We start from the raw sequence: 13,112 nt of genomic DNA on the forward strand, positions 1-13,112 counted from the left end.
AAGTGGAGATGGGCAGGGACACGCAGCGTCCCCGCCGAGAGACTGGGACGGGCGTGCATCCCAGTTCAGTGAAGCCCCTGCCACTTGCGCTCGCCAGCGGGGAGGGTCTGGCGAGCCCCAGCCAAGAATGGCAGGGGCTCAATCTGTATATGCCCACACCAGTTGCTGTCAGTAGTAGCTCTGCCTATACATATGCCCACACCAGATGCAGACAGCAGTATTGCGGCCTATACATATGCCCACACCAGTTGCAGTACACTCACATTTTACTCACCTAGTTTAGGGCACTTCAGGCTGGCAGCTGATCCTCTCCTGCTTCCTTTTTTCATCAGTCTTGCTCCCCTGTAGCTCCGCACCCTCCGCCCATGTAGCTCCCCCCTCCATTCATGTAGCCCTACCCCTTCTCTGTCCCTGCCGCTCTATGGCAGGAGCCAGGAGGGATGGGGCAGATTTATTAAGCTTGGAGAAGAGATAAACTGGAGATAAAGCGGAGAAAAGGTAAAAGGAGATAAAGCACAAGCCAATCAACTCCCAACTGTCTTTTTCAAACACAGCTGATTGGCTGGTGCTTTATCTCCTTTTACCTTTTCTCCACTTTATCTCCAGTTTATCTCTTCTCCAAGCTTAATAAATCTGCCCCAGAGCTGTCGGTGCCGATGCCTGTCATGCACAGAGGACAGCAAGGGATGTAGAGCAGGGAGAGTGCCTCTACTGCATGGCGCCTCCCTGCCCTGCATTCTCTGCTGCTTGTGATGGGCGCTCCTGAGTACATCATATTGCAAGGTGCAAAAAGTATGTGCTGCATGTACCTTTTGGACTAGATTACATCACATCTAGTTCATAACGTAGGCTGCTTTAGTATGTTGACTGTGTTTTGAACTAGATGTGAGGCGATCTAGTCCAAAGCGCACGGTGCGCATTGCTCAGTGTATGGGCAGCATAAGGGCTATTTCACACACACCGGTTTTGACTGGAAGACAAAAAGCCGGACAAACTTTGTCTGGCTTTTTGTCTGACAGTTGTTCCTTTCACATGCACTGACACCATGAGCCGGTGCTGTGTAAATTTAGGGGTGGAGATGGTAGATGATATCAGATTGGGGGCGGGGAGAGCTTAAAGCGCATATCAAAAGACTGGTGTGTGTGTGTGAAAGGCCCCCATCTCCCTCTACACACACTGATCTGTTAGGATGTGATGGCCTAGGCCAGTGGTTCCCAACCCTGGTCCTCAAGTACCCCCCCCCCCAACAGTGCATGTTTTGCAGTTCTCCACACAGAATCAAAAGTGCTATAATTAGCTCCACCTGTGGATTTTTTTCAAATGTGTCTGAATAATGAGTGCACCTGCCGAGGGACCTGGAAAACGTGCACTGTTGGGGGTACTTGAGGACCAGGGTTGGGAAGCACTGGCCTAGGCCCTGCAACCGTCGTTTGCAGTGGCTAAAACTGGATATTTAGGTAAGATCATGTTTACACGCTTTGTTATTCACCTTTTTCACCTTGACAAAAGCGGGTCAAACCCCAAGATGTTGGTTCGAAATATACTGTTTATTTTTTCACTAAGCCCTGAGTGCTGCTGTTTTTGATATTCTAGCCTCCCTCTTTGGAGTCATAGAAGTGGGTTATGGTCGACTTCAGTTTATATGGAGCAGTCATTCCTGGAAAACCGTCTTCTGGGGAAATGGTCCTTAAACAAACATCTCAGCAAGCAAGATATATAAAACTATATTATATTAACAAAGTTCCTGCATTACCAGGTACTTCAATGCACCAGGTGGGAAGAGGGATGATATATCTCACGGTTAGGGTAACCTCACCTTTTTCTTATAGTCTCAAGCCCAGGACCTTGTTATTTACCAAATTTCTAACATAACAATTTTTGTATTTAATGGACCTATTTATCAAAAGTTAAAAAAATCCAAATACCCTTAAAACAATAGGATATGATGGTCACTGCAAAGGCTATGATACAGTACCTTGCTACAGAATATTTAAAGATGGTTGTCGATCAGTGGCGTAACTATAGACGGTGCAGAGGATGCAATTGATATGGGACCTGACCATTTCGGTTACTATTGTGATATCACCAGTGACATAATCAGTGACATCTGTAGTGACAACATCAGTGTCATAGTATTGTGAAATCATTTATGATATCACTGATATTGGCATTGACATAATCGATGACATAAGTGACATCATCTGTTGTAACTAGCAGCATTTCGGGGAGTTTGTGGGAGCACCTAACGTTACTTCTGCCCCGGGAGTACCGGCATAAACAGCTGCTACAGATTTTGGGGCAGATGTATTAAGCCTTAACAAGAGATAAATGCAAGGGTGATAAAGAGAGATAAACATCCAGCCAATCAGCTCCTTACTGACTTTTTTTAAACACAGCGGGCGGTATTCAATGAGCCGGAATCGCCAAGTTTTATGGCGATTCTGTGTTTTTATCGTGTCTGACGGTGATTTTTGGAGCCCCAAATGCGAATCACCCTATTCAATGAGCTGAAATCGCCGATGACGACCGGTGAATGAAGCAGCAATCGCCAAATGTTATTCTCTACAAATCGCCGTTTTTTGTCTATAGGATTTTACATGGGGAATCGACGGTAGTTGAGGGGAATCGCCAAAAGTGTATTCAATGAGAAGTTGGCGATTCCTTTTTCTTCTTTCATATCGCCGTTCCTCACCGAGTGTCCCTCGTCATCTTTTTCTGGTGAACTTTTATAGGAACATGTGAAATAATTGGTTTTAAGTGTTCTATTTAACTGTGCAAGTCTAATGTATTATTATTTGCTGCCCTTGTGTGATGTCATGGTCGTAGAAGTGCTATACAAATATATATTTAATTTCTTCAGGTATTTTTTTTTTCTCCCACAAAGCACTGTTCTTACCCATGGTGCACCTCACTTACCCATGATTCTCCTCCCCACCTCACTCCTTCGTTTGCCCTTTGAGCAGATTACCCAGCGTTTGCCGTATGCTGTATGGGAAGCGTTTGTCCAGGGTAATTTGCTTTTTTCTTGCATTTCTCTGCATTTTTTTAAACAACTGACTACATTAATGCGGCTGTATAGGGAAACGCCGGTATGGCTGAGAATCGCCGTTAGGGCCGGCGATTCTCAGCCACGTTGAATAGGGTGACTTGGCGACTCCCCACGAATCCCCATGCATGGCGATTCACAGCTAAAAACCGGCGATTGGCAGGCGAATGTTAAATCTGGATCACTGTGACCAACGATTCTGGCTCATTGAATACCGCCCAGCCTGTGACATGGCAGTTAGGATGTGATTGGCTGGATGTTTATCTCTCTTTATCACCCTTGCATTTATCTCTTGTTAAGGCTTAATACATCTGCCCCTATGTGTGGGGTTAAAAGGGCCCTTCTCAGCGTCAATTGCTACGCTTCTGATGAAGGGCTATATTGCCTGAAAGCGCTCTCATACTTACCACTGTCGCCGACCGGACCCCTCTGTGACTACTGGAAGGAATCTACCATGATTTCCAACACCTGCTGCAGCCACTGTGAAGGTTTCCTGTATCTACTATCCTTTAGGGAGGAATTGATTACCCTATTGAGAGTTACATGCGATTTATCACTTTGAACATGTGAGTTTGTCCAATAATTGTAAATTTTATTTGTTATCAAACATTGTTGCACTAGATGTGTATTTTCTAAGCTCCCCAGGACTTCTAAAATATTATCAACAAGCCTCAGAGAATAAAAGACCTATCTTGAAACGCTATTGAAATTTACTCCCATTTGAGTGTCTGATAAAATCCAAATATATTTTTATCAATATGATATTTGTACTATGGTTTTTTTGTTTCTCCAAGTTATAGGACACTTGGAACCTAAAGTGTTTCATCTATATGATTGTGTAAGTGTTCTCTGATGTGAATTATCGCCAGGGTTACACAATATTTTTTTGTTTCACTCTGTTGTGACATCATCAGTGTCATAGGGCCTAATTCAGACCTGATCGCAGGAAAAAGTTGTTCTCAAAATGAGCAAAACCATGTGCACTGAAGGGGGTCCTAACGTAATGAGAAGAGAGTTAGATTTGAGTGTTATTTTGTTTCTGTGCAATGTAAATACTGGTTGCTTTAATTTTACACTGCACTTTAGATTTCAGTTTGCCCCACCTGCAGTGCACATGGTTTGCCAATTTTGAGGACAAATTTTCCCTACAATTGAAGTGATCAGTGACATTATCAGTATTATCAGCATTGACATCATTAGTGACATCATAAGTGATAGCAGCCGTAACATCAGCTGTGTCACAGTTACTGTTGTGGAATAATCAGTGATATCGTCAGTGTTATACTGTTGTGACATCAGTGGTGACATCCTCAGTCAGTTACTGTTGTCACATCAGCATTGAAATTATCGTTGACATCATAAGTGACATCAGTTTGATTGTTACTATTGTAGATTCATCAGGACAAACCATGTAGCATGTTTACTAAAAGGCTGCTATTAAAATCCTTCCTGAACCCTGAGTGGTCAATAGATAACAAGTTTATTCGGTACTCTTTACCTAGAAGGGCGCCCACGATTTTGATCGTGGGCATCGTAAGGTAAAAAAAATTGCGTCGGTCGCATCGTATGCGACCAAAAAAATCGCATGCGATGCGACTGACGCGATTACCGCGATTTTCCATAGGGAACAATGTTAAATGTCCCAATTGACCCGATTTTCCATAGGGAACAATGTTAAATGGCCCACAGAGGCCAAATAGGCACCCTGAAGTGTGAAATGGGCCCCGAATTGTTAACGCCACCCCACTATCAATGTCAACCCGAAGCGTGGCGAGCGCAGCGAGCCTGCGCGGGGCGGCGGTACGCGTCCTCCGACCTTTTCATACCCCCACTATCCACGTCGGCGTGGAGTTGAGAATAGAAAGTGTGGCGAGCGCAGCGAGCCACCGAGCCCGAAGTGCACTCGCCACGCTTCGGGCTCGGTGGCTCGCTGCGCTCGCCACACTTTCTATTCTCAGCTCCACACCTTGAAAGCAGAAGGGATAAACTCAGGAGCGATATGGACTCCATATTCCTGGATAACCCAGACAGATCAAGTGGTCCCGCCCCCAGCTGGTCTCAAGACCTTTTTGCTTTAAAATCAGCCCTCATGAAGCAAAGCAAAACAGTGTGGAACCTCGTGGGCTCACTGCGCTCGCCACGCTTCGGGTTGAAGTTGATCGTGGGGTGGCGTTAACAATTGGGGGGGCCATTTCACACTTCAGGGTGCCTATTTGGCCTCTGTGGGCCTTTTAACATTGTTCCCTATGGAAAATCGGGTCAATTGGGACATTGAACATTGTTCCCTATGGGAAATCGCGGTAATCGCGTCAGTCGCATCGCATGCGATTTTTTGGTACATGCGATGCCCGCGATGGCCGTCCTTCTAGGTAAAGAGTACCGTTTATTCTCTGAAGAGAGTGGTGTCGTAGAGCTCAATATAAATATAAAATTGAAAGGTTAGCAACTTTTTTGTGGGGAGAGATTAATTGAACAGTAGCATTGGACAATGACATGTAGAAGAACAATCAATGATGACAATATCTGACACCAACTCTAAATATACGAATGGTAATAATTGTGAATTAGCAGATTTACAATGGCAATATGTTGAAATGTTACTCTGCCATAAGAAGGAATGAGTTATAGGCATGCAAACTGTGGATGTACTGTATGTAAGAACCATGTCTAAAGTTATATTCATTGCTAAGATCATGGGCTAACGTGTGCTTAAACGAGGCACCACGTTAAATATATGCACTGTATGAGTGCACACCCTGAAAAATATAGGAAAATAAAACCTGCTTCATGTATAATCTGGCCATACCTAGGGGGAGATGTTCCAAACCTTCAAAAGAGGACAGAAGAAGAAGGTGCAAATAAGAACCAATGAACATCTAGCTATGATTTTATACAATTTACTTAATAATTGACAGCTAGAAGTTTATTGGTTGTTAAGGGCAATTCCTTCACTTGTTGTCTTTACGTTTGATACTTCCCACCGTGAATACCATGAATTGGTATAAGATGAGGTAACGACAAAGAATGATCTTTTCATAAACAACAATCAAAAAGGAGAACACCACCAAGCCCAGTTATTGTATCTGCAGTGTATGGCAGTTGAAGGCTAAGCTAAGCTTCTGTCTAAAATATGTAACATTGCTGGCAATTCGCTCCATGGACTGAATGTAGAGGACTCTTTAATCACAGATCAAATTCCTGGGTGGTAGTCCAGTGATGGTAGTGTAGTAATAGCAACAGCAGAAGGAAAAGCAACATTTGCAGACTCACTCTGGACCTCTCAGCTGAACCTGGACTCATGCGCTATCTCTCACTGATTGTACAAGATCCCTGGCAGCATACTTTCTGCCAATGATAAACGCACGTCTGGAGTTGAGAGTTCCTTCTGTCTGATAACCAGGCAGCCTTTCCTCACAAATGGCAGCTTTCAGCAAGACAGGCAGCTTTCTTTGTAAGGCTGTCAGCTCTTTCTATCAAACATGCAGCCATCTGTGAGACTGGTACAGTAGCATGCACCATATCTGTGTCTTGGTTCTGTCTGCCATCAGCTCCTCAGAATAATAGCACATGTAATATCTGTTCCTACACTACCTATGCCCCTCTGCCAGCAGCTTCTCCTGCCATGTCACAATAGTTACATGCAACCTTAGTGAAAAAAGCATGCATTGCTCCCTCCAAGTCACTCAAAGACTCCATCACCTATTATGTGAGTCCATGGATATTGTTTAATGGCCAAGTAAAGACATATTGGAAGAGATAAAGTTTTGCCAAAAAATCTTGGGGAGCCGCAGCAGTTATTGTTGCACTATGACTTTTTTGACACCCATCACAGAGGCAAACCTGAGGCGCATGGCAGTCATGTTGGAAGAAATGGGTTGCTGTCAGGATCAGGCTGTTGCATTTGTTGGCTGGTATATTCTCTAACTTTACTTTCAAGTCTCCTCCATGTTGTGGGCATCACAGTATCTACATGTATGCTCTATCTTAAGATCACAATTGTTTCTCACACTTGCTGTACTACCAGTACTTTAATTCTTTCACACACGTTTTCCACTCATGTCAGGGAGGCAAAGGTACTCTGCACATGGGCAGTGTCTACATGCATAAACATGAGTGATGCTGGTCTCTGCAATGCTCCACTTCCTATAGGAGATGGCGATAAGACGTATAGCTACTTGTCCTTTATTGAGCCAATGTTCCCTAAGGTAGTGTACATGACATGTTCCCTGGTTTCATGGAACTTCATTTGCTCCTGAATCCCCTAGCACTGTTTAAAAAACATGTCTCTCACTCTATAACCCTAAAACATTCCTGATTATTTTTCCATCTGACCCAGAGGAGACTATATTCCTTTGAATTCCATGTTTTGAAAAATTACTATGTACATTTTCATGTACATTAGTCAGGTATAGATTACTTTTTTGTTTTTGCTTCATACGGATATCAACTAGGGTCTATTTACGAAGCCTTGAATGGCGATAAAGTGGATGGAGATAAAGCACCAGTCAATCCTCTCCTGTTATTCTTAAAAGCACCAAGGAAAAAAAGTAGACAACTGAGCTTTGAGAGGAAGGATTTACCACAGTAAACAATTTATTGATTAATAAAAAATCATAAAAAAAATGGATAAACATAAGCATAATCAAATACATATAATCAATAAAATGACACTTAAAATAGCATGCAATTGGTGTGAGCCTTAATGAATTCTCCACTTTACATAAGTTTACATACCCTGGAGATTTTGGCCTGATAACATGCACACAAGTTGACACAAACGCGTTTGAATGGCTACTAAAGGTAACCATCCTCACCTGTGATCTATTTGCTTGTAATCAGTGTGGTTGTATAAAAGGTCAAGGAGTTTCTGGTCTCCTGAAAGACCCTTGCATCTTTCGTCCAGTGCTGCACTGACGTGTCTGCATTCTGAGTCAGGGGGAAAGCAAAAGAATTGTCAAAGAATCTGTGGGAAAAGGAAATTAAACTGTATAAAACAGGAAAGGGATATAAAAAAGATATCCAAGCAATTGAGAATGCCAATCAGCAGTGTTCAAACTCTAATTAAAAAGTGGAAAATGAGGGATTCTGTGGAAACCAAATCACGTTCAGGTAGACCAACAAAAATTGGTCACACCCTTGGCCACAACCATAAACGTTACATTTGGAAAGGAGTCAACAAGGCCTATGATGAAAGGTACACCATTCCTACTGTGGAACACTGGGGTGGATCGCTGATGCTTTGGGGATGTGTGAGTTACAAAGGCATTGAAAACTTGGTCAAAATTGATGGCAAGATGAATGCAGCATGTTATCAGAAAATACTGGAGGACAATTTGCACTCATCAGCCCGGAAGCTGAACGTCCAACATGACAATGATCCAAAACACAAGGCCAAGTTGACCTGTCATTGGCTACAGCAGAATAAAGTGAAGGTTCTGGAGTGGCCATCTCAGTCTCCTGACCTCAATATCATTGAGCCACTCTAGGGATATCTCAAACGTGCAGTTCATGCAAGACAGCCCAAGAATTGACAGGCTTTTTGCAAGAAGAATGTGCAGCTTTACCAGCCTCATCCACAACTACCACAAAAGACTTCAAGCTGTCATTGATGTTAAAGGAGGCAATACACGGTATTAAGAACTGGGGTATGTAAACTTTTGATCGGGGTCATTTGGGTAGTTTCTGTTGTCATTATGATTTAAAAAGAGTAAATACATATGTTTGACATCACCAACCACTAACCATGAGTGAAAGAAAAGTTTGTGAGTTACAGTATCATTCATATTCTCTGACAAATGGGCAGAAAATCAAAACTGTGCTAGGGTATGTAACCTTATGAGCACAACTGTAACTACATCAGGATATACATTGGGAGGGTAGCAAGGAGGAAGTCACTACTCTCCAAAAGCAACATTATTTCGTGTTTAATGTTTGCCAAAGGTTATCTGGATGAGCCACAAGACTACAGGAATATATTCTGTTGATGGATAAGTCTGAGATAACATCTCTCTTTTAAATTAAAAAAATGATATGTTGGAATAAAGCAAACTTCATCCCACCTGTGAAAGGTGGTGATGGCAGCATCATGGTCTGGGGCTGTTGTTTTTGCCATGGCAGTAAGATGGTTTGCTATCATTGATTCAACTATGAACTGTAGATTATAGCAGGAAATTGTTCGGAAGAATTTCAGACTATTTGTCAATGAACAAATGCTCAGCAGATGGAGGTTCTTGCAGTAAAACAATGGCCCTAAACACATCAATCCACAACATAATGGTTGAAATATAGACATTTTAAATTGCAGTGACAAAGTCTAGACCATAATCCAGGACTAATGTTATGGCAGGACCAAAGATCAAGAAAATAACCAACATCTATGAGCAGAAACAGTTCTTTAAAAAGGAATGGGCCAACTAACATGGTGTTTGGGACTAGCATACATTTTTTTTTGCTGATCAAGATTGTAGCATCAGTTATGGACTCCAAAAGGTTAGCATACTTTTTCCCAACAAAGAAATGTAATATTGAACCATGATGAGCCATAAAAATTAGAAAGTATATCCTTTTGTGCGTTATTTGATTTTTATTGGATTTTCTCTATTTATCTTCACGGATGAAAATCTGAAAAACTTTAAGGTCACATTTAAGAATAAGTTCCCAAAAAAGGAAATGGTTTACAAACTATCTAGAACGACTGTATAATCATTTAGAATGCTGAAAGGGAAAGCATTAATTATCCCGATTAGTCCATCATCATCCATGTAAATTACACATCATCCATGTTTATGCATTTTATTCATAATTAATCAATTAATGAAATTAAGATCAATTAAACCGGTTTGTCCATCATCATCATCATATATGTGTATGAAGTTATCTATAACTTCCCTTTTCTCCCTTTTCCTGCGCTGAACCTTTTAGCACCAGAAACTGACTCTTCAGCGATAACATCTGCACCATTAGTTAATTCAAACTGCATTGCATCTGTGAAACTTGTAGCATCAAATGTGCTGTAGTAAGCGGAGACTCTGTCAGCTTTCATGCATTTCTGGGGGAATGCCGATATCTGCTCTGCTAGCTCAATGGCACTCTGAAGTCCTAAAAGACAGGCATAAGAAATTATATCAAATATGGCACCAAAAACCTCACTTGTCAAACTAGTATTTTAATTGAAAGTGAAAAAACTGAATGATAACTACTGTAAGTGAAGAAATACAATACTTTTGAAAGAAAATCAAGTGACAGATGCCCGATACCTACCTGTAGATTATCGAGAAAATATGAAGACAAACTTTTTTTTAGCAATAATAGTTTGCACAAATGTCATTTAAGTGATATGTAGCGCATAACTGTGCATTTCAGTCAGACTGGGGTTCCGGTCAATTCATGAGTAGTGGTTATGATTATTTTGGTTGCTGGACCATTGTTATCACAAAGTTTGAGCTAAATTTTTGGTTTGATGCATAGATTACCTTATTTCACTTTAATGAATAAAAGGGCCCAACGAGAACATTTTTGCAAAAATAGGACTCTTCAAGTTTTCAGGGTTCACAAACTCCCATCTACCTGACAATATAGGTGCATGAAGGCGTTCTGATGGTCATGAAAGCTCTTGGTGAAATTATAATAATGAAATAAGTTGTATGAGAGGGCTGTGGTCCCTCATGTACCACTAGGCCTCTGATGGCATGTGGGTGGAATCTGATGCCATAAATGTATTTATTACCAGTTATTTATATAGCACACACATAGGCCCTTTTTCAGATCTGATCACAGTACAAATTTGTTCTCAAAATTGTCAAAACAATGTGCACTGAAGGTGGGGCAGATGTAATGTGTTAATGTATTCAGTTTTTTATTTGTTTTATACGTCCTCTAAACAGTTAAATTTGGGTGGGGTGTGTTGAAACTGAAATCTAAATGGCAGAGTAAAAATAATGCAGCCAATATTTACAGAAACATAAATCACACAAATCTAACTCTTTATATACAGTACATGTTACATCTGCCCCACATGCAGTGGACATGGTTTTGCCCATTTTGAGAACAAATTTGTACTGCAATCAGATCTGAATATGGGTCATATTCTGCAGTGCTCTAACAGAGAAAATATTTGAACATTCACATCAGTCCCTGCCTCAGTGGAGCTTACAATCTAGATTACCTTCCACGCACACACAGACATTCTAGGGTTAATTTTGTTGAGAGTCAATTAACCTACCAGTATATTTTTGGATTGTGGGAGGAAATCAGGGTAAACCCACACAAGCACAGGGAGAATATAGAAACTTAGCACAGAGGGCCATGGTGGGAATCGAACACATGACCTCAATGATGTGAGGCAGTAACACTAACTATTACAATGTGTGTGCTGCCCAATACATTTTTCTGTATTTAGAACAGTGGTTTGAAATAACGGTTACCCATTTCAGCTTATGGAAACATCCCACAGCAGTGGCATCAGAAGGGATTTGGGCAGCATCCGGGTGCCACCTGCCGAGGGGTGACACCAAAATGCAAGTTCCTACTCAGTCACTGTGCAGGACCCAGCTCTGAGGACCAGAGAGTCTCCAGGGGCAGCCCTGCACCTCCTGGACCCCTGAAGTGAAGTCAGAGCATGCCCCCTGTCCAGAAATTTGGAAATAAAAATGTGGTAATGCTAGAAGAGACCCACGGGACAATTTCCAATAATCAAAATGATATACGCCATGGTACCAATTCAATTTCCGCATATGCACATGAGAGGGTAGCCTTACTGTATGTATGAGCTAAAATAAAGCACAGGGGCAATGGCTGGACAGTACATGGGAATACTATTACAACAAAGGAATAAAAGAAACAAGTGGAAGCTTTGCATGCAAAAGGTAAGTTGAAGTGAGAAAGTTGACTGGATATATTACAGCTATGTAACGTCTTGGTGGGGGAGTTGTAGAGATTTTTCCAGAGAGAAAATGAGATTTAACAAAAACAAACCAATCTGTTTCAAGACATAAATTTCACTTCAGTGGTAGCCTGTATCATGTTATGCAAACCCAGTGGGTAAAGCATTAAATCAAAGAGCTGTCATGTAAATGTGTGTTTAGCAAAATATATCATTAAGCAGAAGCAGCTGTTTTCATTTCATAAGAAACAATGAGAATTCCAAATTAAACACGCAATTAAGATATAAGCAAGCAAGGGTTGTACGTCAGGAGGATTGCTGTTATCTGTAGCAGAAATCAGTGCAACACCCCTTAAATCCTGACTGGAATGATAATATTAAAGCAATGACGCTAGCTAGCATCTAAAAACAGTAATTAAATCAATATTTTTTATATTTTTATAATAAAAGATGAACTTTTGTAGATACAGTATATTCAAATGGTTTCCTATCAATAAGAATCATTTTATTTTGACTTTGAAACTAATGTCTTCATTTTATCCCTCCTTACGTCGGTCTCCACCCGAACATCCTTTAATTGGCCTGATCTGTCAGGAAAAACATGCCAAATGTCATTCTATTTTGCTTACAGTATACTCGGCACACAGCACTTGATTTTATTAGTATTAGTTCTAGAGATAGTTCATTACCTGCCAACCAAAACAGTAATATTTTAATTTGAATAAGGACAACACCATAGCCAGGATGCGGGGCAGCTGCTGTGAGTCTGCAGAGACATTAGTCACCTTTTGGATGAAATGAAGGTAGTTTCGGGAGGTCTGAATAACGTTCCGTGCTGTAACATTTTACACTTCATACGTGAGCACCTCCCTAGATCCTTTTTGTATACAAATTGTACACATGTAAAAATGTAGAAAATGTTTTGGCATTAACTACAGAAACACTTCTCGCTTCTACTTTGTGAGGGCAGTCTGTAACTCGCCCAACCGGTCTCTAGATCCAGCTGCGTATAACATGAAAGAGTATTTAAAATTAAAAATAAAAGTTCTAATGGTAATGTGTGAAATGTCTGTCTATGCAGGTACTGTGTGTCAAATGTCCTCAAAAACACTCTAGGAGGAGCAAAATTGAACAAAACAAATTTAATTTGAAAGACATTTTTTGTTCAATTTTCCAACTCCAAAA

General features: G+C 41.2%; 1 protein-coding gene across 6 annotated transcripts in view; it reads right to left on the bottom strand.

Annotated features, from left to right (window-relative positions):
• Nucleotides 1–7,607: 7,607 nt before the first annotated feature.
• The window catches only part of LOC146080545 (enoyl-CoA hydratase EchA19-like), a 110,532-nt gene continuing 105,027 nt past the window's right edge, over nucleotides 7,608–13,112 (bottom strand). For all 6 annotated transcript variants that reach the window (XM_083187959.1, XM_083187961.1, XM_083187960.1 and 3 more), the window contains one exon: nucleotides 7,608–10,144. In XM_083187959.1, coding sequence (XP_083044085.1) covers nucleotides 9,924–10,144 — 221 coding nt within the window. In that variant the 3' untranslated portion in view covers nucleotides 7,608–9,923. The remainder of the gene's footprint in view (nucleotides 10,145–13,112) is intronic.

Source organism: Crinia signifera, chromosome 5, assembly GCF_055691185.1.
Source record: "Crinia signifera chromosome 5, ASM5569118v1, whole genome shotgun sequence".
Classification (NCBI taxonomy): Eukaryota; Metazoa; Chordata; class Amphibia; order Anura; family Myobatrachidae; genus Crinia; species Crinia signifera.